Source organism: Anguilla rostrata, chromosome 6 (assembly GCF_018555375.3).
Source record: "Anguilla rostrata isolate EN2019 chromosome 6, ASM1855537v3, whole genome shotgun sequence".
NCBI lineage: Eukaryota > Metazoa > Chordata > Actinopteri > Anguilliformes > Anguillidae > Anguilla > Anguilla rostrata.
In genome coordinates this window covers 36702786-36727146 of record NC_057938.1, presented here as the reverse complement: position 1 = coordinate 36727146, position 24361 = coordinate 36702786, and the positions used below count along the sequence as shown (strand labels likewise).

The 24361-nt window shown below is 44.6% G+C and overlaps 1 protein-coding gene across 1 annotated transcript in view; it reads right to left on the bottom strand.

Moving 5' to 3' along the window:
* LOC135257049 (potassium voltage-gated channel subfamily H member 5-like) overlaps positions 1-24361 on the bottom strand; it is a 94644-nt gene that overhangs the window by 57773 nt on the left and 12510 nt on the right. The window contains exons 3-8 of the mRNA XM_064339448.1: positions 24078-24184; positions 23036-23164; positions 17895-18010; positions 15668-16060; positions 4333-4425; positions 1501-1930 (exon numbers count right to left, since the gene is read on the bottom strand). Of these exons, the coding sequence (XP_064195518.1) occupies positions 1501-1930; positions 4333-4425; positions 15668-16060; positions 17895-18010; positions 23036-23164; positions 24078-24184 (1268 nt within the window). The remainder of the gene's footprint in view (positions 1-1500; positions 1931-4332; positions 4426-15667; positions 16061-17894; positions 18011-23035; positions 23165-24077; positions 24185-24361) is intronic.

Below are 24361 nucleotides of genomic sequence, written 5' to 3'. Positions count from 1 at the left end.
TCTATACGTTTTCTTTGAATATAATAAATAAATATAAAATATTATTGAGAGTGTCAGTTCAAAACAATAAATATCAATGATGTAATGCATGAAAACCTTGTTTTATTTAAATGTTTCACAAATAAACGTGATTTATGCCCCCCCACCCATGCCTTCATTATCGCAGATTTAAAAAAAATATGAATCTCGCCACTATCATAAATGAATGATACTTTAATTGTTGCATGTGATCTAGCAAAGGTATATAGCAACCATTAACAATATATAGTTCATATAGTTTGGAATTGAGATTAATACAATATACATGCAACACGTTTGCATACATTTTATATCTCTTTTGCTTTATATTCCCAATGATATCTGAATATAATTGACCAAGGTTAACAGTATCACAGTTGCTAATAAGTAAAGAGAACACAAGGATTAAATATAGAGATAAAAATAGACAGGTAGCTGTAGACCAAAACTGGTGTAACCGGAACACCATAAGGAGAAAAATCTGATCCTCCGTCTAACGTGGTTGAAGGACACCTGTCCTTCGCTGCCATGACCTCACACACTGTTTTAGCCTTTGTTTTAGCCTAACATTACTTCGGCAGAAGACTTGTCAGGCCTTAACCAGTTTTAAATGGATGGCTTAAGCAAACCTAATTACTTGAGCTCAGGTGGTGAGAAAGCCCTCAGGAATTCACTTACTGTCTCCATATCAATTCTGAATCTGAAATCAAAGACCATTGAGCCAGAACACATCCCTACAAACTGCAACTGCGACAGGGGCCTTTTTAATTTGTTCACTTGTAACAACAGTGAAGACATCATTAAGCGTCACCTTAACCCCAGCTGTCTGCTGGGCCAAATACTCAAGATTAGCGGGCTATAGAGACCAGCGACACCTATTGCATGTGACAGTTGTTTCAGCTCTTTAGAATAAAAAAAATCTGCCAATAGATAATGGCCATTATGCAGCTGTGTTGTGCTCAACCTGGGGTGAAGGGGGGGGAGGGGTTCTGTATGCAGCCTTGTTGTGGGGGCTCATTACATTTGTCTCTTAAATTTCACTGACGCATTTTAATATTTAAATATTTTAGCTTGCGCTGACAATGAATTTTGGTAAGACTGACCGTCCTCCAACAGTCCAGCAAACAAGGTCTCATACCGAGATATGTATGCCCAATCACTCTTCAAAATCAACCGAGTGTTGTCATATCATCACCACGTTTTCAAAGAATGGCTGGCTCTGTACTCAGTCTAAATCCAACCTCAGGACAAGCCACAACAAAATGATTCCCCATCGGTAAGAAACCATTGTCACCGTAACGCACATCAGCAAAGAGTTTGGCATCAATATTTTTCTGTACACACTGTGTAAAAATGCAAAAATACAGACCGGTTTATGTGAAAAGAATGTGTGGAACACACAAATTCTAGAAATACAACCCCCCCGCACATGTCCGAAGAGGCCACAAAGCACACAGAGAGGGCAAAGAACCGGGTACTTACAGCCGACCATCATCATCGCCACGGAGAAGATCTTCTCGCCGTCAGTGGTGGGCGCAATGTTGCCAAAGCCGATGGTTGTAAGGCTGGTCATGGTGAAGTAGAGGGAGGAGATGTAGAGAGTGTCCTTGCTGGGACCCCCCTCCCAATGGCCGGAGCCGTTAGCGTTGTAGCGGTAGGGCGCCCCGATGCTGGCGGCCAGCTGGTAGAGCCAGCTGTCGGTCTTGAGGGTGTTGGTGGCCTCGTCGATGACCTCGTAGTCTCCGATGCTGTACCAGATGCAGGCCATCCAGTGGGCCACCAGGCCGAAAACACACACCAGCAGCACCAGGACCGCCGCGCCGTACTCCAGGTAGTGGTCCAGCTTGCGGGCGACCCGACCCAGACGCAACAGCCGCACCACTTTCAGAGAGCTGAAGAGGCTGCTGAGACCCTGAGGGACACACACACGGAGACCCTGAGCAGCATAAACACATGTATGCACACACGGAGACCCTGAGAAGCATAAACACACATACATGCACATACACACACGCGCACACACTGACCCTGAGAAGCATAAACACACACATACGCACATACACATACACACACACATACACTGACCCTGAGAAGCATAAACACACATATATGCACATACACACACGCACACACATACACACACACGCACACACTGACCCTGAGAAGCATAAACACACACATATGCACATACATACATGCACACAAACATACACACACACACACACACACAAACACCTACACAAAGGCATACACACAAACATAAACACACAAACACTCACACACACACACACACACACCCACACACCCACACACACCTAAACACACACACACACACATACACACACACACACGTTTCACCATGTTTTACTATATATTAATAGGCATGACACTTTCATGAGGGAATTAAGGAAAGGTCCTCATTCAAAGGACATTCCCTAGTGTCATCTGAATGGGACAGAATGGGATAGGAACAGTTTAAAGAATATATGAAGCACCAAAACATGCAAGTGGTTCAACCTCCAGATTCAGCGACTTCAATCAACCTGTTCCGTGTTCTAAATGCGAGGAAGCCGACAGCCGTCAGGCTTGTGATGTGGAAAGACGGCGAAGTGAGGAGAGGAGAGGAGAGGAGAGATCTTACAGATCCGTCCTACATGAATAATTCCAGTTTGATCGGTGCCCTATGGCTGCAGGGGGCTGTCCTCCACCTTTAATCTGAGGCCTTTCATGTTTTGTTGTGCTGAGGTAAGTTTGGCCTATTCTAAGAAGCACAGGCGCAGCACTAACTGTCCCGTGATCTCATTTCCTTCTTCCGACTGGTTTCTGAGTGCTGGGATGGCTTGAGGCATGAGCTGCTCAGAACTGCTGTCCTGACAGACTGAACTCCAGACTGCATTGTGTTTCGTTCTGCAGGTTTGGTTAGGGCTGGACACTGTTGACCACAAACCATACTGATGGTGTGAACAGCTCCATTCATTGTATTAACAGGAAAATTATATAGTGCATATTACATCATTACTTTTACAGCCATCATGACCATCCTCAATGGAAAACCTTTTTGTTAACATTTACAAACAGCCTCAGAAAAGAAAAAAAGGAGAGCGCAGGTTTGTGACATGTTTGTTGCTACGTGTGTTGCATGTGCTCACTTAGTATCCTCGCCACTTTGATTTCTTTCATCCTTTGTGCAATTGAAAAGCTATTTTTGTCAAGGGTTTTTATGTTCTTGAAGGGAGCTATTTTCCCAAACACAAGTCCCTTGGGGAAACAAAAGAAACAAACATAAAAGATTGGCTAATGTGCAATTAATACAGAAGAGCACAACGGGAGGACCTGGGGGGCACGTTTAAGACAACACAGGGCTCCCATTACTTCTGTGGTGGAAGCTTCCAGAAATGTCAGCCTCAAGGACAACATAATATGTCTCAGCAATTTTCAACAATGGTGCTCAAAGGCGAAACCTCTTCATTAATGCAGTTTATTCATCTTTCAACATTGTGTTCAATCTACGATGCACTATTTTACAATGTTCTTTATTTAAAAATATAGTGGGACTGCTGGGTGACTCTTGCTGTTAAGGCAAGCGCATGAATGTGGTCCGACATCTGGTACCCGAACCTGGCCTATGCCAGTGCTGACTGCGGTCTGTAGCCCTGCAGGGCGGCACACAATTGCCTCTAGGGTTGCCCGGTGACAGGAAGGTTTCAGTCAGGAGGACAGTGTCCCAGGAGAGGGCTGGGCACATGCACTCGGAAAACTCAGATTAGAGAAGGAAGCTCTTCCCAGTCACAATGCCTGTCTACATGGCCCTTCATTCCCACAGTGGTCAGGACAGCAGAATCACTGGCCGACCTCTTCAGACTGTATCTTGGCTCTCCTCCCTCCTCTGCCATCTAGAAAGCCTATCTTGCCTATTAATTCAGGATACTGCAGAGTTTTTACAGTTTTATTTAAAAATGTTCTCCATTGTTATGGACACTGCGTTATGCATGCTGTATTAAGGATTTGCATATTGTTCTTGTCTGGCATAGTTAACTTGCTTTATTACTTTAACAATGCTGCATCTGCACTTCTTGGCCTGGGAATATTGTTAGCCAGGTTTGGCAATGCTGCTCATATAGCTCAGGTGAATGCATCTCAGCACCTGATAAATGAATGCGTTGTACGTTGAGCTGTTGTGTGTGCGTGTGCTCCTGTACATGTGCAAGCACATGCGCATACACGTGTGCACGTGTGTGACTATATAAATGTGTATAAATGTGTGCATATGTGACTTGTTTGGGGGGAGGGGTGTGGGTGGATCGTCATGATTACCGGGAGCACTGAGTCCTCTGATCGGGTGGTGTTTCTCGGGGAGTTAGCTGTCTCACGCAGATGCCCGACAGACAAGGTGTCCGAGATGGAGTCCTTGAAAGTGAAACAGAACACCAGCGGTTAAACCAAAGATGGACGTTTTTTTCGCTGCATTAATAACTACAGCGTAGACAGTTTTTCACAGCCCTGCTGCAGGGATTTTAGCTCTTGGAAGGCTGGAGGGCCTCTTAGTTTTCTGTGTTTCAGCAATTAATTACTCAGTGTAAATTAGTTTTATTCGCCTTCTGAAATGCAACAGCAGTTACCATCTCCACTTAACCTAAAAGATCCAGACTATCACGTATAATCACATAGCTGACCACAAGGTGGGATGGACTTCCTAGTCACACAGACTGATCAGCTGGATATCCTCCTGAGACCTGGACAAAAAAGTATTATTAATACTATTATTAGTATTATAAGTAGTAATTTTTTAAAACATAATACAATTGCCTTGGATTACCATAACATGTTGTAGTGAAATTATTTTTAAGTGTTTAATATTATTCAATAAAATGAATTATATTTTAATATTGCCAGGTCTCATAAGGGCACATGGTCCCATGACACAGAAGTGTGTTGCTTTGTATCGTGTCAGTGTACTACCTCAGATCTCAGCTCTGAAACACAACCTGGCAATAACAGACTCCAAGGCTCTGGAAAAAGTCAGGCCTTACCCCTGTGATGAACTTTTCATCATAAGAAACATTAGCTAGTCGGTTCCCTCAGCATCAGCACCCAGCCAAGGAATATAATCAAGCCACATGAGGTGGAGGACGCCACCATGGAGGACACCACCCCAGCAGCAGACCTCCGTCCTGAGCTGGGCAGACTCTAAGCATAGACATTAAAGGCAGTTGTCTAGGGAGCAATCCATGGTAGTCCACTACTGCTGTAATCACAATCCCTCCCCCCCCCCCCCGGTTTATGATAGAAATTTCATCCTCACCCTAAATATTTCTGCCTATTTCTGCCTGGTCTCTGCATAATATGCCCCACCAAATAGTCTGTGCTTGGCCCTGACATCAGCCTAGCATTATCAACGACTTATGAGAATATGAGATTAAATATTACGATGAGACAGAATGGTAATCTTCTATTCATTTCCCCATGTCTTTTCTTAATAAATCTATGAAATAACTCACTGCTAATGTCAAATAATTTACTGATGTTTTGCTGCAGGAGGAAAGCCATTATCCATTTTTGAAGTAGATACCTCAGCATAAGGGCAGAATCATATTTAATAGCCAACACTACTACACCCCACTGGCTGAAATCCTACATCCCTAATTCCCTGTGCACCACCCCCTGAGACTCCCAGCCATAGTCAACACTGTGGCAGGGTCACCATCCCATGAACCAGTCATGGGACACATCTTTACACTGGACTGTCATCTTACCAGGATATAAACATCCTTGTGATGTAACAGTGACAAAATCAATGATAACCTTTTGTTTAGCTGTGACCATATTGACTCATGAAATGTCATGAAATGTCACACTAGCGTGATTTATTTGCTCAGCATCCCCTTGGCCACTCCACTCAACTTAAGGCCACTGAAGTGCTTAAGTGTCCTTGAGGATCATCTAATCAAACTGTAATCAACTGCTGGAAAAATAAAAGCCCAGGAATTGTGGTGCTGTATGTTTTGCGCAGTGCTCCTGAGGATCTAAAGTCTTCCTATAATATACCACCACGTCATTATGTTCCAAGCTATATTGTTACATTCTTACTTGGTAAGGATTAAGGTGAACAAAAAACAGGATAGTTGGGACTATTGAATGGTTAGTTAGACACCGACCCTGGAACACTGGTAGTTACAGTTTCAGCATAAAAACATTATGTTTATAAATACATACAAAGAATGTGTTTATGTAATATATTTATGTTGTTTCCCTATGGTAATAGCAAAGCAAGTGCCCTCTTGGCTATGTGTTAATCTTAAGTACAGAGTACAATAAGCTTGCCATATCATCAAAGAAAAATTATAGCCTTCGGCCTTGATAAGCCTGGCAAGTGAGGCTAGGAAAATAATAACGTTTTTCTTATCTACATCCAGTTGCAGCTACTAAGAGCAGATTGCTGACATATTAATGGTAGTTTTTTGTTCACATTTAAAATAGTGCCTCTGACCTTTATATGTATTATTTTCCATTCAAAAACTCAAGAAGACAATCAATATTGAGGAAGGAATATGTGCCAATCTAGTTCAAAGAAATTCAGAAATTCGGGGGCAAATAAATGCGAGAATTTCACTGTGTGAGTGCAGGGCCAAGGTTGTTTCATCTGAGCGATTTTCTGTCTGGGTTTGAGGTCTGGTGATGTGACACAGAGACAAATATGTTGAAATGTTGAGGATTCTGTGAGGTAACTGGACTCATGCACTACAGATTTAGATCGATGCCTTGCCCTAACACGGCGCAAACTAATTCAGCAGACACTAAATGAATCCATGACCACTTCACTTTACATGTGTGCATGTGTGCCTGTGTATGTGTATGAATGAAAGTATTCTGAACAAATAATGTGTATAAATATATATAAAGAAGAAAGGATCAAAGTGATTTTGAAAGTCGGTGATTGTGGCCACACATTCGATTACAGTGATGCTCATGCATTAGCCGATTAGCGCAATATGTAAAGACAAACAGAAGAGCAACTCTTCCATAGGTGACTGAGAATGTCAATGCAGGACATGATCAGACTGTCAGCAAGAACAGTCCATTGACAATTACATAGAGAAGGATATTATGCTGTATTACCATTGCAGTGCATAAACCCCTCATTACAAAGATGAATGCACATTTGAGAGTTCAGTGGTACAAAAACTGTAGGCACTGGTCAGCAGAGATGTGGAAAAAAGTGAGATGGTCAGATGAGCCATCCTTCACCATATTCTTGGGTGAGTGCAAGTATGGCATACACCAAGAGGCTGAATACTCAACCCCTACAATGAGGAGGTGCGGTGGTTCTGTTATGCTGTGGGGACCATTTTCCTGGCTTGGTTTGGGTCTACTTGTCCCCTTAGGGAAGGGTCACTGCAAATCAATACACAGTTCTTCTGAGTGATCACTTTCACTGTGCAGAAGGGCAGAAGATTTTTGGTTTCAACTATGCTTCCTACAGCATATACAGTATAAGGGAGTACTCACTCTTCATTTGGTTGGTTGGTTGGAGTTTAGACTGGTCAGAGTCAGGAAAGCAGCAGTGGTAATGGGTTGTGGGTTGTCACTGAGAACCCTGTACATAGCTGTTCGCCTATTTGTTTTGTCTCTTTAGTAGTGTCAATTGTGTTAGTTAGAGTTTTGTTGTTTATTTGTTTTGATACTTTTTTCACCCCCCTGCACTGTATAGAGCCCCCTATAGCACATTTGGGGGAAGAAAAACCACCTGGGCAATTTGTCCGGCTCATACACCTGCCAACAGATCAGAAACGCTCTTCAGGAGGCAGGCATGGATGAGTCAGTGACTACTGTTCACAGAAGACTTCACAAACAGAATTACAGAGGCTAGACTGCAAGATGCAAACCACTAGTTAACCTCTAAAACGGAATGGCCAAGTTACAGTTTGCTAAGAACTACCAAAAATAGGCCACAGAGTTGTGGAGAAAAATGTCTTGTGGATATATGAGAACTTGTATCAGAGTGATGGCAACATTGAAATGTGGAGGCCAAACATTATGGCACTCACTGTATATATACTGTGGCACTTCTTGTACTTGGAGTATTGTTGGAGTTGGAGAGTTGCCCAACCAGTGCCCAAACAAATGACTAAAATGCATTTGCTCACATTATATCATATGTACTGTATTTCAGTGCGTATTCATATTGGCACTGCTGTTGCTGACATGAACATTGTTCCTTATATGTATAATTCACCACCACATTAGCCTCCACAAAGAAAGGTTACGCAACTGCAGTTTCAATAATGTATGAATTGAACGCCACAATGTATTCTCTGTCCTAGAAGGCCTGAAATTAATACACTAACTGCTCCATAATGGGTCAGTGTGTGCGGCTTGATAGGGTACCAACACATGCCACACCCTGAAGGTCACCAAGGAGGGGGCGGGGAAGAGGGGATGGGGACTCATGCTTTAAACCACAAACTAAAAAATGTCCCTATATCAGCTATTATAAAGCTCACAGGTCATCAGAAACATATGCAATTATGTAAAATATCCTTCATCGCACACAAAAGCTACCTGGACATATTGAAAACTAATTTTCTCAAATGTTCTGTTCTATCTCACACTTTACCATTGAGTTCACGTTCCCTCTCCATCCAAGTCATCCCTTCTCTTTCTCTCTTGTTATCCCTCTCAAGGATTCAGAGGGTTCAAAAGATACATTAATCGCATTATTAGCATGAGAGGCGCTATCAAATTGTGCCTTACAAATACAAGCTCATTTCAGTTGAATTTGTTTTTTTTTAGCATGACAAATACAAACTTATGTTGCATATTCAAGAAAACATATCCCTTTCCCTCAGCTTCCTTCTCTCTTTTTCTTCCTTTATTTTTCACTCTATGCCTTTCTGTTTTCCTCTCCCTCCTTCTTCTCATCTCTTTCCCACTATTTCTCTCGCTCTCTCAGTCTACCCCTGTCTCTTCCACTTTGCACTTCTTGCTGTCTCCCTCTCTACCCTGCAATCTCCCACCACTGCAGGGAAATAGACAGGGCAGCCCAAGGGTTTTTTCTTCCTCCTGGGACCAGCAAGGGCTCATGGGAAATGCAGTGTTCAGTCAAGCCTTACGTAATAGCACGCATGTGGCTCCCGGCTCAGTGGTGTGTGCACAAATCTCCTGGGGGAGTCTTAGTACAGGGGGCCGGTCATGGTGACATCACCTCTGGAGTATGAAGCGCTGTCTCCAAACGCCCCACTTCAATGCCAAGTAGCCCACAAACAGATGATTCAAAAGACAGGGAGGGATGGGGGAAAAACAGCCCAAAGCTATAAAAAATGGTTTGTGGCAATTTTCTTGGTGCTGCAGGAAATTGCATTGAAAAGTTTAAAAACTACTTTAACACAGCTGTATGAGAAAGGATGTAGTTAGTCTCAGCTAAGATCTGAGGAACCAAAGCCACAAGGCAAAGAAAAGTACGACGATCAGGATGCGATGTGCCAAGGAGTAGAGAGAGCTCTTTTTCCCTACTGCCACTGCCAGATCTCCATGTTCTCTCCCAAAGTCTGGGAGACCTTCAGGACCATGGACAGTGAAGGCCTTGCATGCATAGCTGAGGACAATTTGTAATCAGCCCCAGTGTAGTGAAACACAGAAAAAATTATCAGTACCACCTAAAACTAGAGGCATTTTAAAATGATAGTTCACTTTCTGGCTTTAAAAAAGCTATAGTGCATGTTTTTGATTGGCCCCAACAGCTTTTGTGTGCTATGAAAAATATTTAAGATATCTGCATAGGTTTCATAGGCTGACACATAGGCACAAATTCCTATCTCATCCACCCCCCCCCCCCCATTTTTAATCACAATCAGAACCTCCATGACCCCCCACTCTTCTGTCAGAATCTGAAGCCCCCTCCCCTGACTGTGATCTTTAAGAAACCTTTTTGTATACGTCTTCTCAACTTCTGATGGGGTGCCCTGGATGCCATTCAGTCTGGTTGGGGGTCCCTGGATCATAAAAGTATATTTTCTTACTTTTAAACCCCTGGTCTAAAACAAGAAGATAAACTTTAAGTAACTTCAAAGTGAGCTTGTATAGTGGTGTTATGCCTCCAGCAATTGTACATGTCTATATTATCCATTTATTCTTCCAATATAACATTTCATCTTATTTTCAGTCAGAACTATTGGTGTGGCACAAAGAACTTGAGACTGCTGTGCTCAAGGAAATTGTGGTGCAGCTTCCTATATCAACATTATTATATGGGTCATTGGGATTGAAGAGCTTGTGTCTTTTGAGAATTATATTTTTTACACCAGGACAATATGAATCTAACATTTATTTTATTTTTTGTGAAAAGAAAATATTACAAAAAACATCTGTTCATTTGTAAAAACACTGGGAACATAATGTCACTGTATCAGCTGCTTTTTGAAACAGCTTGAAATACATTTTCTTGCTTTAAACTATAATTCCCAAACGCCCTATATCTGTCAAATATGGGACAGGTATTGCTCTAAAAAACACACAAATAAGCCTTCTTTGAAGGGACAACACACTTTCAGGGTTTTTGAAAATATTATTCCAGATTTATTGTAAATTTCTGATTGGCCTACATAGCTGGAAATAAATGAAAAAAAAAATACAATAAAACTGCAATAATATTTTTAAAAACGCACAAAGTGAGCTGCCCTTTTAAGGGGAGCTTATTTTGCCTGATGGTAAGAATGCAAAGTGTATGGACATGACAAGGTGATCAACAGCACAGGCTCCATTGATTGTCCCTCCCCCTCTCTCTCCCTCCATTTCCTCTCTGAAGTGTAGCCTACACTGGTAAGAAGCTTGGAATTTTCTCCATGATTCTCCACTGAAATTATGCATTCTGTTGTGTCAACAGCCCCAGAGGCTATAGATATGGCTATAGATTCTGTTTCATCTCAAATGATTCATATTTTAAAAATTGTTTTTCACAAACCATGTGGTATACTGTACACTGTATGAGTCATACAGGAAAGACACATTTTATTGTTCCAGAACTCTATCAACAAAAGCCTTAACTTCAGTGGAAGAATCACTCCATTTTCTCTACAAATGCTACCTTGTGCTGCTGCCTTAAGTGATGTCTCACCATTGAAATGCTACAAAGTAGCTTGTTAAGGAACCTATAAATCTATTGTCATTTAAATTAGATCAGTCATGCACAGGAGGGGAAAGGCTTCCTGCGCAGAGTAGAAAAATGTCAGACCCCCTTGAAAAAACACTGTAAAAATGCACTGTTCTTTGCAATAAAGCCTCTTCTTCCTCTTCTTCCACATCGAGATGAATTTTTGAAAGTGTTACACATCAATGGATATTTAGTGTCAGGGTTGAGCCTGATTGTCTGCTTAATAGTCCAGAGCAGAGTTTGTGGGGGAGAAAATATTGTGAGGGAAAGAAGATTTTTTGACTTTTAAAACAGGGGAACTGAGCAAGGGCCAAACAAACCCCCCACTACCCTCCTCCACCCAGACGGTGATGTGACTCCGGTGCTGACTGGCTCCTGATTAAAGGGACTGGGAACAGATGCCTCACACTAAGCAATCTGGACACTTGATCTCTTCTAAATGAAATGCACTGGGAGCAGGTCCAGTCTTTGGTAACGTTAGCATCAAGGCTCAGACAGGACCACAGGTGAAGGTCTACTGGTGCTGCCTTGGTAGCAGTGATTCCCCAACCATCTACACACAGAAACCACCACTGCTCCAGCCAAATAGTATTGCAGTGTTATCCCGCTGAATTACCCCCAAGCTGTCCGTAGGTTGTCTTAAGTTGTCTTTAAATTGCCTTCACACTGCTCCTAAGGCATCTTCAATTTGCCTTATGTCGCATGTAAAGTGTCTCTCAGTCATTTTTAAGTTGACATTAGCCTGACCTTAAGTTATCTTTATGATGCATTTAAGATGTCCGAAAGTTGTCGTTCCCTTCAAGTTGTCAATGGATAGATTTTAAATGGTCAGGAAAGGTTCTTCCACTAAGCAAATCAATAACATTGATTAGGAATGGGGCTATGACAATTGCTGGAATTCAGCTGTCCAATACTGCTTTCAGCCTCCATTAGAAATTATGACATCAGTGTTATGTTAGTAACACCTGTAGACCAAATATAAACAGGTGAGGTGGATAGTTTCCTTGGCAGGAGTCTGGTTATGGTTAACAGGTTGTGAGAGATCCTTTATTGAAGATCCAAACCGAACATAACATTTTTATTTTTTATTTTGCTAATTCTTAAGAGTTAACCAATTTTGCCTATCCATCAGCTGTCCAAGCTGAAAGGTAAAGAAAATCTGTGACCTGATCTGTCTCCTGTCCATTAAAAGCTTTGTACTGCATTTCCTGTGAAGCTGGAAAGATCGAGGAATTATGGTTTTCGTGGACAGTTTAAGTGAGGCCTGTAGTATGCGCCATTTTACAGTGTTATAGCTTTAGCATTTAAAGTGCTTTATGCATGCTTAGGTAATTGCATGAGGGTTGCCTTGGTTTTTCTTGATTATTATCTTGGTTACAACTGATGATAGTGAAAACCGCTAGGCCAAAGTACTGATGCTTTAGATCCTTGCTTACACGCACCCAGCAGCGAAATTTCAATAGCCTCAGCAAATCAAGACCCTGCCTGCAGTCTGATGGATGCCACAAGGCTCTGGTATATGGCATTCTAAGTGGAGCAGGATTGATTTAGTAATAGGACTGGTTCTGCATTGCTGAGAAGCATCACTTTATTGAGCCCTTTCCTCTGTGCAATTTTAGCAGCTTCGTGGATTCCATTGTTGCCAAGGCTTGCACCCCAGTAACTCAAGTAACCTAGGAAACGATTGAACTGATGCATGAGAAACGGGTCTCGCACTTGAGAACACACTGCTATGCTACTTGAAGTATGTACCTTATACCTATGCCTGCACAAAGAAATCAGTTACCAGAACTTAGCGTGATATAAGTAGCATATGTGGCTTGTGCCTACCATCAGTTAATTCCACAGAGGAGGGAAGACGCACCGCTGCTGAAATCCATGCTCAAAAGTGTTTGGCTTGGAAAGACTGAGCTCTTGTTTATTCATAAGCATTGGCGTACTTCAGTGTAGCACTGGTCGTATTTGCAGATGCATGATTACCATCTCAGCATCTGCATGTCAGCAAAAGAGAATGAGCCAGATTAAACTGGCTCCTTACAGACCTAAACACTCATCTGTTGCTGCCCATTGGCAAAAAATGAGTTAAAGATGCAGTTTGGCCACTCCATTGTACACTGGGAAATGTACACTTTGTTCCCATTAGGCTGCTTGCATCTGGTCTTCAATAAAATAGAACATCGATAATAATGGCTTTCATTTATGAAGCATCTCAATCAGTGCTACCTGCTGGGATGAGGCATACACTAGAACACTCAACCCCCATCCCCCATATACACACACACACACACACACACCCATACTCAGACACACACACACGCACACGCACACGCAAACACACACACACACACACACACACACACACACACACACACACACACACACATACTCAGACACACGCACACGCACACGCACACGCAAACACACACACACACACACACACACACACACACACACCCATACTCAGACACACGCACACGCACACGCAAACACACACACACACACACACACACACACACACACACCCATACTCAGACACACACACACGCACACGCACACGCAAACACACACACACACACACACACACACACGCACATACATGCAAAAGCAACGGTTAAAGGCCCCACTGTCAGAGGAAACTGTAGAGAACTTGACAAATGACACACTGAATACCCAGGAAAACTGGATTATGAAGAAGAGTGAGGCAGCATGATCTCATCTTCTTTACATTGCTGGAAAACAACTGGATAACATCATGGGGGTTTTCTACTCGCAGACCTTAAAGGAAGCATAGGGGGATTTTGGAAACTCTTGTAAACCCATTTTATTGTACCAATGGCTGCAAACATGTTTCACATGTTTATAATGTACACTAACCTATAGCTTTTCTAAGGAACATTTCCTTAAAAAAGGAGACATTCCCCCCCTCCTTTCATATTTTTGTGTTATTCAGACTGGGAGAAAGTAAAGACGATAAAGGATGCAAAAGACATCACAGCTCAGACGGTGTCATAGCAGGAGATTGAACCCCCAACTGTCTGAGGGGACGCAGGATATGGCTTGAGACCCATGCAGTCTGTGGACTGCACCGCAAATCCCGCCAAAAGCTTTCTATCTTTCACGTTTGCTATTTTCTCTCAGTTTGGAGTGGCCAAATTGTGTGCGTTTGTGCAGAGGCAGCAACTTTCTGTCAATTTGGGATGGTGCAGACAAGCACTGGCTTTTCTGTGAAACGTTAAGTGAAGCTGCTGTTTCTAACAGGCTAACAGTTAAGCATACACACTATGAGTTAAAGGAGAACACTTCATGCGTAGAATGTGCTGGCAAACTGCGAGCCCCTGAATGACAACAGGGGATTGCTTGTTGCTTGATGGCATGTCCTGCTGACCAAGGATTCTCCCTCCACCGGTAATGCTACGGTCCATTATGCACCACCCTACACGGCACTGGTACAGTCCATATTAAATACCAGAACATAGAGCCCACCCACACACTGGGACAGAGCTTTAACCAGATGAGTCAAGCCACAGCCCCCTACAGCGTCAGATGCAGATGATTGGCAGCCCCTTCACATGATATCTGTCTTGATTTGTCTTGATTTTCTTTTCAAGGTACCAATTGAACAGCAACAGATGCTGACCTCAGTTGCTGACATCACAAAATATGTATGCATTTCTATACAGGTGTTTCAGGGGGCAATTTACTAAATTGATACTGCTTGCTATGGCAGGAGAATGACTGATCCCTGTTTCATGACCAGAATGACTTGATCTCTGTCTCAAGACTAGAATGACTTATCCCTGTATCATGACTGGAATGACTGGTTCCTGTGTCATGGCTGGACCGAGTGGTCCCCATGTCAGAACCACAAAGACCAATTCCTATGTCATGACTGAACTCTTCCAGTGGAATTCAGATCTGATATGTTCTAGCAAGGAATAAGCTCATACTCAACAAGCTCATACTGAGGATCCAACCCAAAAGTCAGTCTCTGATTTAATTGACGTCATGCATCACTGACCACCGCATAGCCTCGCCGGCCAATCAATGGCACCGGCACTAACAGTGCACGTAATGAAAAAACGTAAATTGTGGACCGTACGAGCCCATGACCCTCCCTCCCTGCATCCTCAGGCCTAAGAAAACAATCAATACAAACACATGCACAGAAGAAAATGACCTCTGAGGGTCACTCCAGCGCACATCAAGGTGATTTGGAACTCTAATTAACACCATGTGCCAGTAGGATAACGGGAAAAAAACAAACCATCAATGTGTTGATTAGACAACACTGGTCACAGAAAGCCAGTTCCTCTTCACTGTCAGAGGAGGTCTAATGAAAGGAATGCAAAATGGTTCCTTATGACTGGAGGCCAACGTCCAACAGAAAACACAAGCTCAGAAACATATGAGTCCCACAGGTCCAGCCTCTATTCCCTTCCACTGGCCTCTCACATGCATGCTTTTCACGCAGTCGTTTAAAAAGAAACAAGGCTTCTGGCCTACCTCGTCCACATTCTCAAAGGCATTGATGATGTCATAGGGCAGGCAGGACAGCAGGTCAATGACGAACCAGGTCTTCAGGTAGTTCATGCGGATCAGCTTGGGGTCGGAGATGACCTCGCCTCCCGGCCCAACGAAGGTGGTGTGGAAGTTGAGTACGATGTCCACCAGGAAGATGACGTCCACCACGCTGTCTACCACCAGCCAGGCGATGCTGTTCTGCCTGGTCTTGAAAGACACGTTGTAGGGCACCATGATGGCCGTGTAGAAGGTGAGGATGAGGATGATCCAGTCCCAGGTGGTCTTGAAGGCGCAGTAGTGCAGAATGATGTGGGGGGGCGTCTTGGGCGCCTCCTGCTTGTACTGGGGCAGGATGTCTGAGCCCAGCTGAAGAGCCTGGGGGTTACAGAGAGAGAGAGAGAGAGAGAGAAGAGGGAGTGACAGAGAGAGTGACAGAGAGAGAGAGAAAGAGAGAGTGAGAGGGGGAGAAAGTGAGAGAGAAAGAGAGAGAAGAGAGAGTGAGAGAAAGAGAGATATAGAGATTTTTATGTTTTAATGGAAACACATAAAAAACAGAAGTGACTTGGATGATTGTCAGGGTTTTCTGTTTGTTGGGCCTTGTGTTTTTTTAACCTGTTCTTTTAACTGACACCTTCCCCCCCGGGTGACACTATAACCAGTTGTGTGCCCCGCTATGTACTACAGCGTCTGTGTGTGTTTCCATTAAAGTAAACGACCTGGATGCCTGATCTTATCAGATACCCTACGGAGAAAGAGGTAGAGACAGATAGGAGGTAGAGGAGAAGAAAGGCAAAGACTCTCATTCTAAATCCCCTGTGCCCAATATTAAAGACCTTCCAGTGTGAATATAAGCAACAGGACAAGTCCCAAGAAGAAACAGGTCATTAGGATTCCTCCAGACACACACAGAACACTCTTTTTCACTCTATGTCAGAATAGGGCAAATATAATCTAATCCAATTAGACAGATTGGAAGCTCAGCAATACTGTGAATAAGAGCCAGAGCAGTGTGTGTCAGTGTTCATAGGTGTGTCTGTGTTTTTGTGTGTGTGTGTGTGTGTGTGTGTGTGTTTTTGTGTGAGTGCGTGTATGCACATGTGTGTGTTTGTGCGTATGTATGTTTGTATGTGTCTGTGCGTGTGCGAGTATGTGTGTGCGTGTGTGTGTGAGAGAGTGAGAGACAGCGAGACAGAGAGAGAGAGCAAGTGAAGGGTTAGGGGAAACACTATTAGGGATTGATGGCTCTCATTGTGGTTTGGCATTCAAAGTACTGCTCCTCTCATACTGTATTCATGGTCTTTCTGTTACAGCCTAAGCTGAACTCTGCCTCCAGTGGCAAAATCACAGCACTTCAGTCCACCCCTGCCACCCACCCCCTTTTTTGAAAAATATACGCAACTGCAAAAAACTGCAAATGAAAACTCCTCATTAAACTAATGGATATTTTTCAATTCACGACTTCAGTTTCAATTCATTTCCGGAATTGACTGGATTGAGATGGCGTTTATGCAAACCCTGACAAACTTACAGCAGTCTGTGATTGAGCTGAGGTGTGACTGTGCTCTGATTAATGTACTGGAGCTGCTGCAGCTCAGCTGTCTAAGAAAACAGTACCATATGCAGTGAATAGATGTAGGACTTGGAGAACTCACTGTGAGGTATTTTTAGTTACCCTAAGGTAGTGTATATGAGGCCAAGGTATTCACTCCCTGATTCACTTCACTGTTTATGAGGAGCATTTAGCTGAGTATCTTATAGTGTTTGTGAGTGTGTGTGTGCATGTGTGCATCTGTGTGTGTGTGTGTGTGTGTGGCATGTGTGTGTGTGTGTGCATGTGTGTGCGTGTGTGTGTGTGAGTGTGTGTGCATGTGTGGGTGGGTGTGCGCACGCTCATGAGTGTGTGTTTGTGTGTGTGCATGTGTGCAGTATGTGGGTTGTGCATGTGTGCGGTGTGTGTAGTGTGACTGGATGTGTGCACACGGTGTGTGTGGAGAGTATGCCTGCAGGCGTGAGGGCTTGTGGCAGTCTTATTGTGTGTGTGTGTGTGTGTGAGTGTGTGCACACTCGAGTGTGAGAGGGAGATACTGACCTCGGCCAGGCGTGAGGGCTTGTGGCAGTCTTATTGTGTGTGTGCGTGTGTGTGCGTGTGTATGTGTGTGTGAGTGTGTGTGAGTGTGTGCACACTCGAGTGTGAGAGGGAGATACTGACCTCGGCCAGGCGTGAGGGCTTGTGGCAGACCTCCGCCCTGTTCATGGGCGTGAGCTGCTGCAGGGTGCCGCGGCTGTTGGTCAGTGCCCGCGTCAGCCGCGCGAACTTGGTCCATCCTGCCCAAACAACAAAGCGCGCTGAGTAGCTGCATTACAAGCATGATCCAACTCACCACCCCTGTGGCAAACAGCTCCTTACAGTGCCCCCCACCCCCAGATGAAAACAAGAACGGGAAAGAGAGGTTAGCAAACCCCAAAACGGGTGGAGCTACCATGTGTTCTCAATCAATGACTGGTTTAGCCTCTACAGCAGAATACTATGATTGGCACAAAATCATTTAGTCATTGGTGGTGCTACCAATTTTAGGGGTTGCAGTGCCTCACTTTCCTAACACAGATGAGAATGCCCATTTACAGGAGGCTTAAGGTTCTGCCCATAACCTTCACTTCGAGCTCAGCCCTCAATCCAACCATAGCTTCTTTGTGTTCAACTAGTTCTCGTCACGCCACTTTTTGTTTTCCTCCACTGCCAGTCAGGCAACAAAGCTGACCACAGCAGTCAGAACAACAACAAAATCCCCACCCAGCAAACCCAACCCCCCCATCCCACAAGCACTCAAAAACTAGCAATGCCCCAGGGAACTAATAAGGGTATAAGTACATTTTATATCTTTGAAATGAGAAGGGTTATTGTCCTGGGAGAAAGAGACACGGAAATCCAGCTGGGAGCTTCCTTTGATGAGAAGCGCCCCTCATTATATTTTAAAAGAAGAGAAGTTTTCTGTGAGGCTCGATTCTTGTTTGAAATGCGAACGCGGTCGCCTGGGGGTCGAGCGGAAGACGTGAGAGGCCGTGACAGCGCTCCCCCAGTGAGGCGCGCCCGCAGAGACCGACGCCGGGCACGTCCCGGGAACGCGAGCGCCCGGTTCCGAGTCGATTCGCTTCTCACGCAAATGAGACTGCGCAAAAACAAGGCAAGAAAAAAAACACTCACTTCAATGTGCTGCCCCTCCCCCTGCCCCTCCTCCTGCCTGTTTATTATTCCACGCCTCCATTATTCTTATGATTCCACAGCACCCAAGAAGCATCTGGGCAAATGAAATCATGCAAAGACGAAGGAGGGCAGATCGGCCAAGCGTGGCGATTGGCGGGACGGGGCTAATAACAGCTCGCAGACCTGCTGCGCTCCCTCAGGCTACGCACGCGATGAAGCAGCATATGGGGGCCAGAAGACAATGACGTTCACAGTCGCAGCTCCAAGGGCGTGTATACCCTGAACTACAATATGGTCTAGGTGTGTTTCTCCTCCTTTGCTGGCCAATGGTCTTACTACCTAGGTGGGGATATGGTTGTCCAAATTCAGGCTCAGCCAAATGCACGACAGCTCTCATTTACACTTAAGTAACGCTTCTTTAAAAGTATCCTCTCAACCGGAGCCCTGGCACAGATGGCCAGCTTTGCTGGTTGACTGAGCCGCGCACAGATCTTTGAGCCGTTGGGGTGAGTGCAGCCGGCCGGGCTCGGCTCTCAGGCTCTTTAAATGCAGATGCACGGAGACCGCACGCTAGCCCAGCACGGCAGCCAATGGCAAGGGCCGATCCGGCCGGCCAATTACGCGCCGTTCTGCAGCTCTCGAGAGTTCTAGGAACACAAGGGCAGTCTAGACATATCCTGTCCTAACCCCCAAGCAGTCCAGGTGGAAAGGCCTCTATATATGGGGTCCATTACAGCACTTCGCTGTAGGACCCATGAGCACCCAGTTGGAAAAGGCGCGTGGAGAACAGCGGGAGAGAAACAGCAGTCCAGATCCGGGCTCCGAGGAGGTGCGGACAAAGGAGGAGCCCTCCATCCCTCGCGCCATTAACCCAAAAAGCACCGCGGCTCTCTAAGCAGCAGATCAGCCCGAGGGCAGAGTCGAGCCCTCGCCCCCACCATGCCTTTAAAAATGAGGCCCCCTGCTGCGCAGAGCAGCCAAGAGGAAAGAACAGCAAGACGAGGGGGGGGGGGGGTGACACGTGACCTCCAAGTCCACGCAGTCCCAAGAAAATTAGGTCATGTTTTCCATAGATATACCTTCCTCCCTACCCCCTCCCTCCCTCGCCCCCCCCAACCCAACGGACGCCCCATTTCGCCATCAGAGGCCACCCAGCACCGCTGGCCCCGCGCACTTTTTCAGCGGGTGCGTGTGCAAGACAGGCACATATAGCCAACACTGGGCTGGGTCAGATTCACTGGAAGCCAGCACTTAAAGGCACACATCCACCCTGCTGGACAATGTAGGTCATACGAGAGCAGAGCTTCATCACATCACACCACCTGTCCAGTGAGCCTCCAAAGCATAAAAAATTATGTCTTTTGCAGGGGACAATTCAGGGAGACTCATCTTCTCAGAGAAGGGATTGCCTAGATTTTACCATTCTTCACCTTAATTTGCTGTCCTAAACTAACTAAGCCACTAATCTGCCTGGATTTCCTGAGTGCTGTAATTGTCAGCAGGAAAAAAACAGCAACCTTTAGATTTCATGTTTCTACTAACTCTTTATAAGGTATCATTATGTTTTGAATCCAATCTACTCAACAAGAAATGCACATGCACAAACGTCTGCTACAGTGTGTGCTGCATATAACACACTCTCTCATCGCCACCTGTAACAGCAGGCCGCAATTCCTCCCCTCTCCAGCAGGGTGCAGCGCAGGCAGTAGAGATGTCTATTTGCGTCCATGGCATTCGACCTCCTTGCTGGAGTGTGCTGCCCCACTGCACAGAATCACAGCATAATTTGCAGGGAGCACACAAAAGTAAACCTTTGGGACTCCATTGGACAGTGTTCACAAGAAGCACAATGGCCAGTTAAAGACCGATTGCTTCAAATCACCCACTCGTGTTGCAACATAACTGCTCTCATTTGATGCATGCAGACAGAAAGCTAGGCCAGCAGACGAGATAGACAGATATAGCAGGCCAAATGCATTGAGCATAAAGAGCAGAATTTCAGAAACAAGAGAACCAGGACATTAGAGGATTTACAGTAGGCGTGTTTTTAAATGGACCTTTCATCAACAGCAGAGCAGAAATCTCGTTAAGCTAAAAGTACCCCAGCGTTGACCGAGTCTTACCCATCTTTATCATTTCATATCTGCTTGACAGCCCGCTTCTACGGCGTGGACCACGCATCTCTAGACATTAATAAAAGCTGCATTTCCACACTGGGCTTTTCTGCCAGAGGTGAAACAAAGATGGAAATTTCCCGGCTTTAGAATTGGATAGCTGACCTACAGGGCTGACAGTTTCAGCAATGAACATCCATCTTACCAGCCCGGCTCTTTCCAGGCTCAAGAGAGGAATCAACAGGCACTTGATGATGCTGTTGTAGGAGCTGCAGGTGCTTGTGTGGCTAATAGCCCCTGATATTGATTTCATGGTTTAGCTATTAAGCCACGCCATGCTGTCTCCTCTGTCTGAATCACCTTTACCTCATTGCACGAAAACGTCAATAAAAAAACTGAATTGCAATAAAAAGATTAGTCGTAGGTGCCAGCTGTGGTTTTCTACTTTCATAGAAATCCTTGCTGAAAATTACAGCTAAGACCAGCTGGGATTCTAAGCCAGACTTAATCGGTCAAAGCTGGTCTGTGGCTGATCAAAGCTGGTCTGTGGCTGGCCAAAGTTGGTTAAAGCCAGTTAAGTGGGGGTAACAAACTGGGGTACCGGTCTGGTCAGCTAGTCGACCAGCTAAAACCAGCTAGAAGTGTCGAAAAAAAAAAAACTGCTTAAACCAGCTTGACCCTCTAAGGCTGGTCTAAGCTTGAATTATCAGCAGGGTTGGTAAACACATACAGTGCCCCCATAGGTTTCAGGAAGACGCTAAGCCATAAATGGCTTTTAAGTGACTGCTTGGGTGTGTATGTTCCTGCATACATTCTCTACAAACCACAGGTCTAATATCTCTTTTCTTAAAATTATCATCTTCTTAACAGGAGCTATGAGGAACAAGGGAATGCACAAGACGGATGACAATATGCTTCCTAGATCCACATGTGATTCTACTGGCATTACGATACCTCTATAGCATCAGGATTTCTGCCTTTGTCCCATCCATTGGTTAATTCCACACAAGGGACAGACTGCCTACATTGTAGTAACTGGACTGCACAATACTTCAGAGTGGTGGCAGAGAGGACTATGATTGTGATTGATTTTGGTTTGTATGTCATGATATTGTTTTTTTTTTAGGGAAGAACATGACTGTGACAATCCACCTGTGGCATGATCCACCACCTATTCCTACAACCCCTTGTCATCGAAGTCCCCTCTGTTTTCACTCTTGCTCTGTTTTTGCGCTTCTCTTTCACTCTGTAAAGCGTCTTTGTGACAGCTTTCCATAAAACACTCCCCACAAATAAATTGAAACTGAAATGGAAGTCGGATGCGTGGTCTCCACGGACGCAGTTGCTGCCACCGCGCTGCTGGGACGTCAGTGGAGTTTACCTAACTTAACATCACTGTGACATTACACCCCTCACACCTGTTTGTCAGCTGCACAGGCACTCAGATCTTGCAGCACCATTGGGGGGAACGGACAGCTTTTGTGTCAAAGGAGAAGCACCTTACATGGCTGACTGCAGACAAGAAACCTTAAGGCCTACAGACTCAGTCTGGACTCAACCTGCCTGTCAGTCACAGTGCTTGGTCACTGTTTCTCCTGCTGCTTAGATAGATGCTGATAGCACATCTGTCTTCACAGGCCAAGCCTTGCTTTGCTTTGTATTGCCTTAAGGACTCACACAGACTCCACGCCAGAGTCAATGAGTGAAAAACACTGGTGTTTACTCCAGGCCCAGTCAACCTAATTGAGTGAGTGAGTGAATGAGTGAGCGAGTGAGTGAGTAGTGGAGTGAGTGAACGAATTAATGAAGTGAGACAATGAACAAGTGAGTGTGAAAGAGTGAGGGAATGAGTGTGCGGATGTAAATGCATGAGTAAGAAACAAGCGGACAAGCAAGTGGCTGAATAAGTGAGGTCAAAGACTCTTCTATCCCGTGACATCACACAGACGCAGTCGATCAGCACATTCCCAGGGAGGCCCCACCCTCTGCGCCCCCAGGAGAATTTGGGGTCCCGCAGAAAGAGTTGTGCCTTACCCTTGGTGGTCTCATCCTCAATGGGCTGCTTGAAGACTGTGATGTCCTTGAAGGTGCAGAGGAACAGGACGACCTTGTCGTTCTCATTCCGGATGGGCGCTATCTGCATGTAGAGCCAGATGGGGGTCCCTGCACCGGAGAAAGAGGGGTGACCTGAGCGTGAGAGCATTCTGAGGGGCGGAAACTGTGCTGGAGCGACAGATTATACACCAATGACCTCAAACTCCAGTCCTGGGTTTTGCGGTTTCCTTTCAATCAGTAAAACACCAAAAACAGCAGACACTGTGGCACTGATTTAGAGATCCCTGTTGTAAATCCTGTCTGAGGTCAAAATTTGGTCACATGATTCAGTAAACCACAGAGAAAGCATTCGGAGCATGCATTAAAGGCCCTCTCGCATACTTATGGACAAATACAATAGCAGTACCATGTACACACCAGCCAAACATTACTCACGCTATCCAATTTCAAATATTTAACAACTTTTTGAATGCAGAACTAGCCTGAAGCTACTGTTATTAAAGCTATTGATAACCAAGATCAGGGGACAGGCCCATGTGGTGCTTTAAGAGACTGCATGAAAATTGTTTCAAGCTACGGTAAAAGGTTTGCCTCTAACCAGGCTTAAAGCTGTCTGAATGAAATGGTAAAAACTATGAAGAAAACAAACTTGCCATCCTTGTAATGGGTGTTTTCACATATTGAACTAAAACAATTAGTGTATATATATATATATATATATATATATATTTTTTTTTTTTTTTTTTTTACACACAGAGTGACTTCTCTGAGTCTGGGTTGGGGGAGGGGGGGGTGGGGTTGGAGTTGGGTTAAGTTCAGTCCCAATGGTGTTTTGTCCTTAGGTTTGACTGACATTTCTGCAAATCCTTACTTAGTACTTTCTGTTAATTTTAGCAACTGCCATGCAGGTGAAACAATGATTTGTAAGGCTATAAGAAATTTTTAAAGACTCCAGAAACCACACGTTACTCCATTGGAATGAATGCACTTCCACCCTCCACACATCTTATGGAATACTCACTGTTCTTCTTGTACAGCAGCACTTCGAAGCAATTGGACTCATAGTTATCAAAGGTCCGTCTGACCTTATCTATTGTCTTCTTGTCAGTAAGCTCGCCGTACATAAAACTGCATGAAAAGAGAGCAAAGAGGAGTAGAAAGGAGGTGTGGGGAGAGATAGATAGAGAGAGAGAGAGAGAGACTTAGAATGAGTTAGGCTCCCTAACCCATCTCCACCCCATCAGATCACTCACACTCAATGACCGTGTGCCTCTGAGTCCAGTTGATACTGAAAAGTTATTCTGA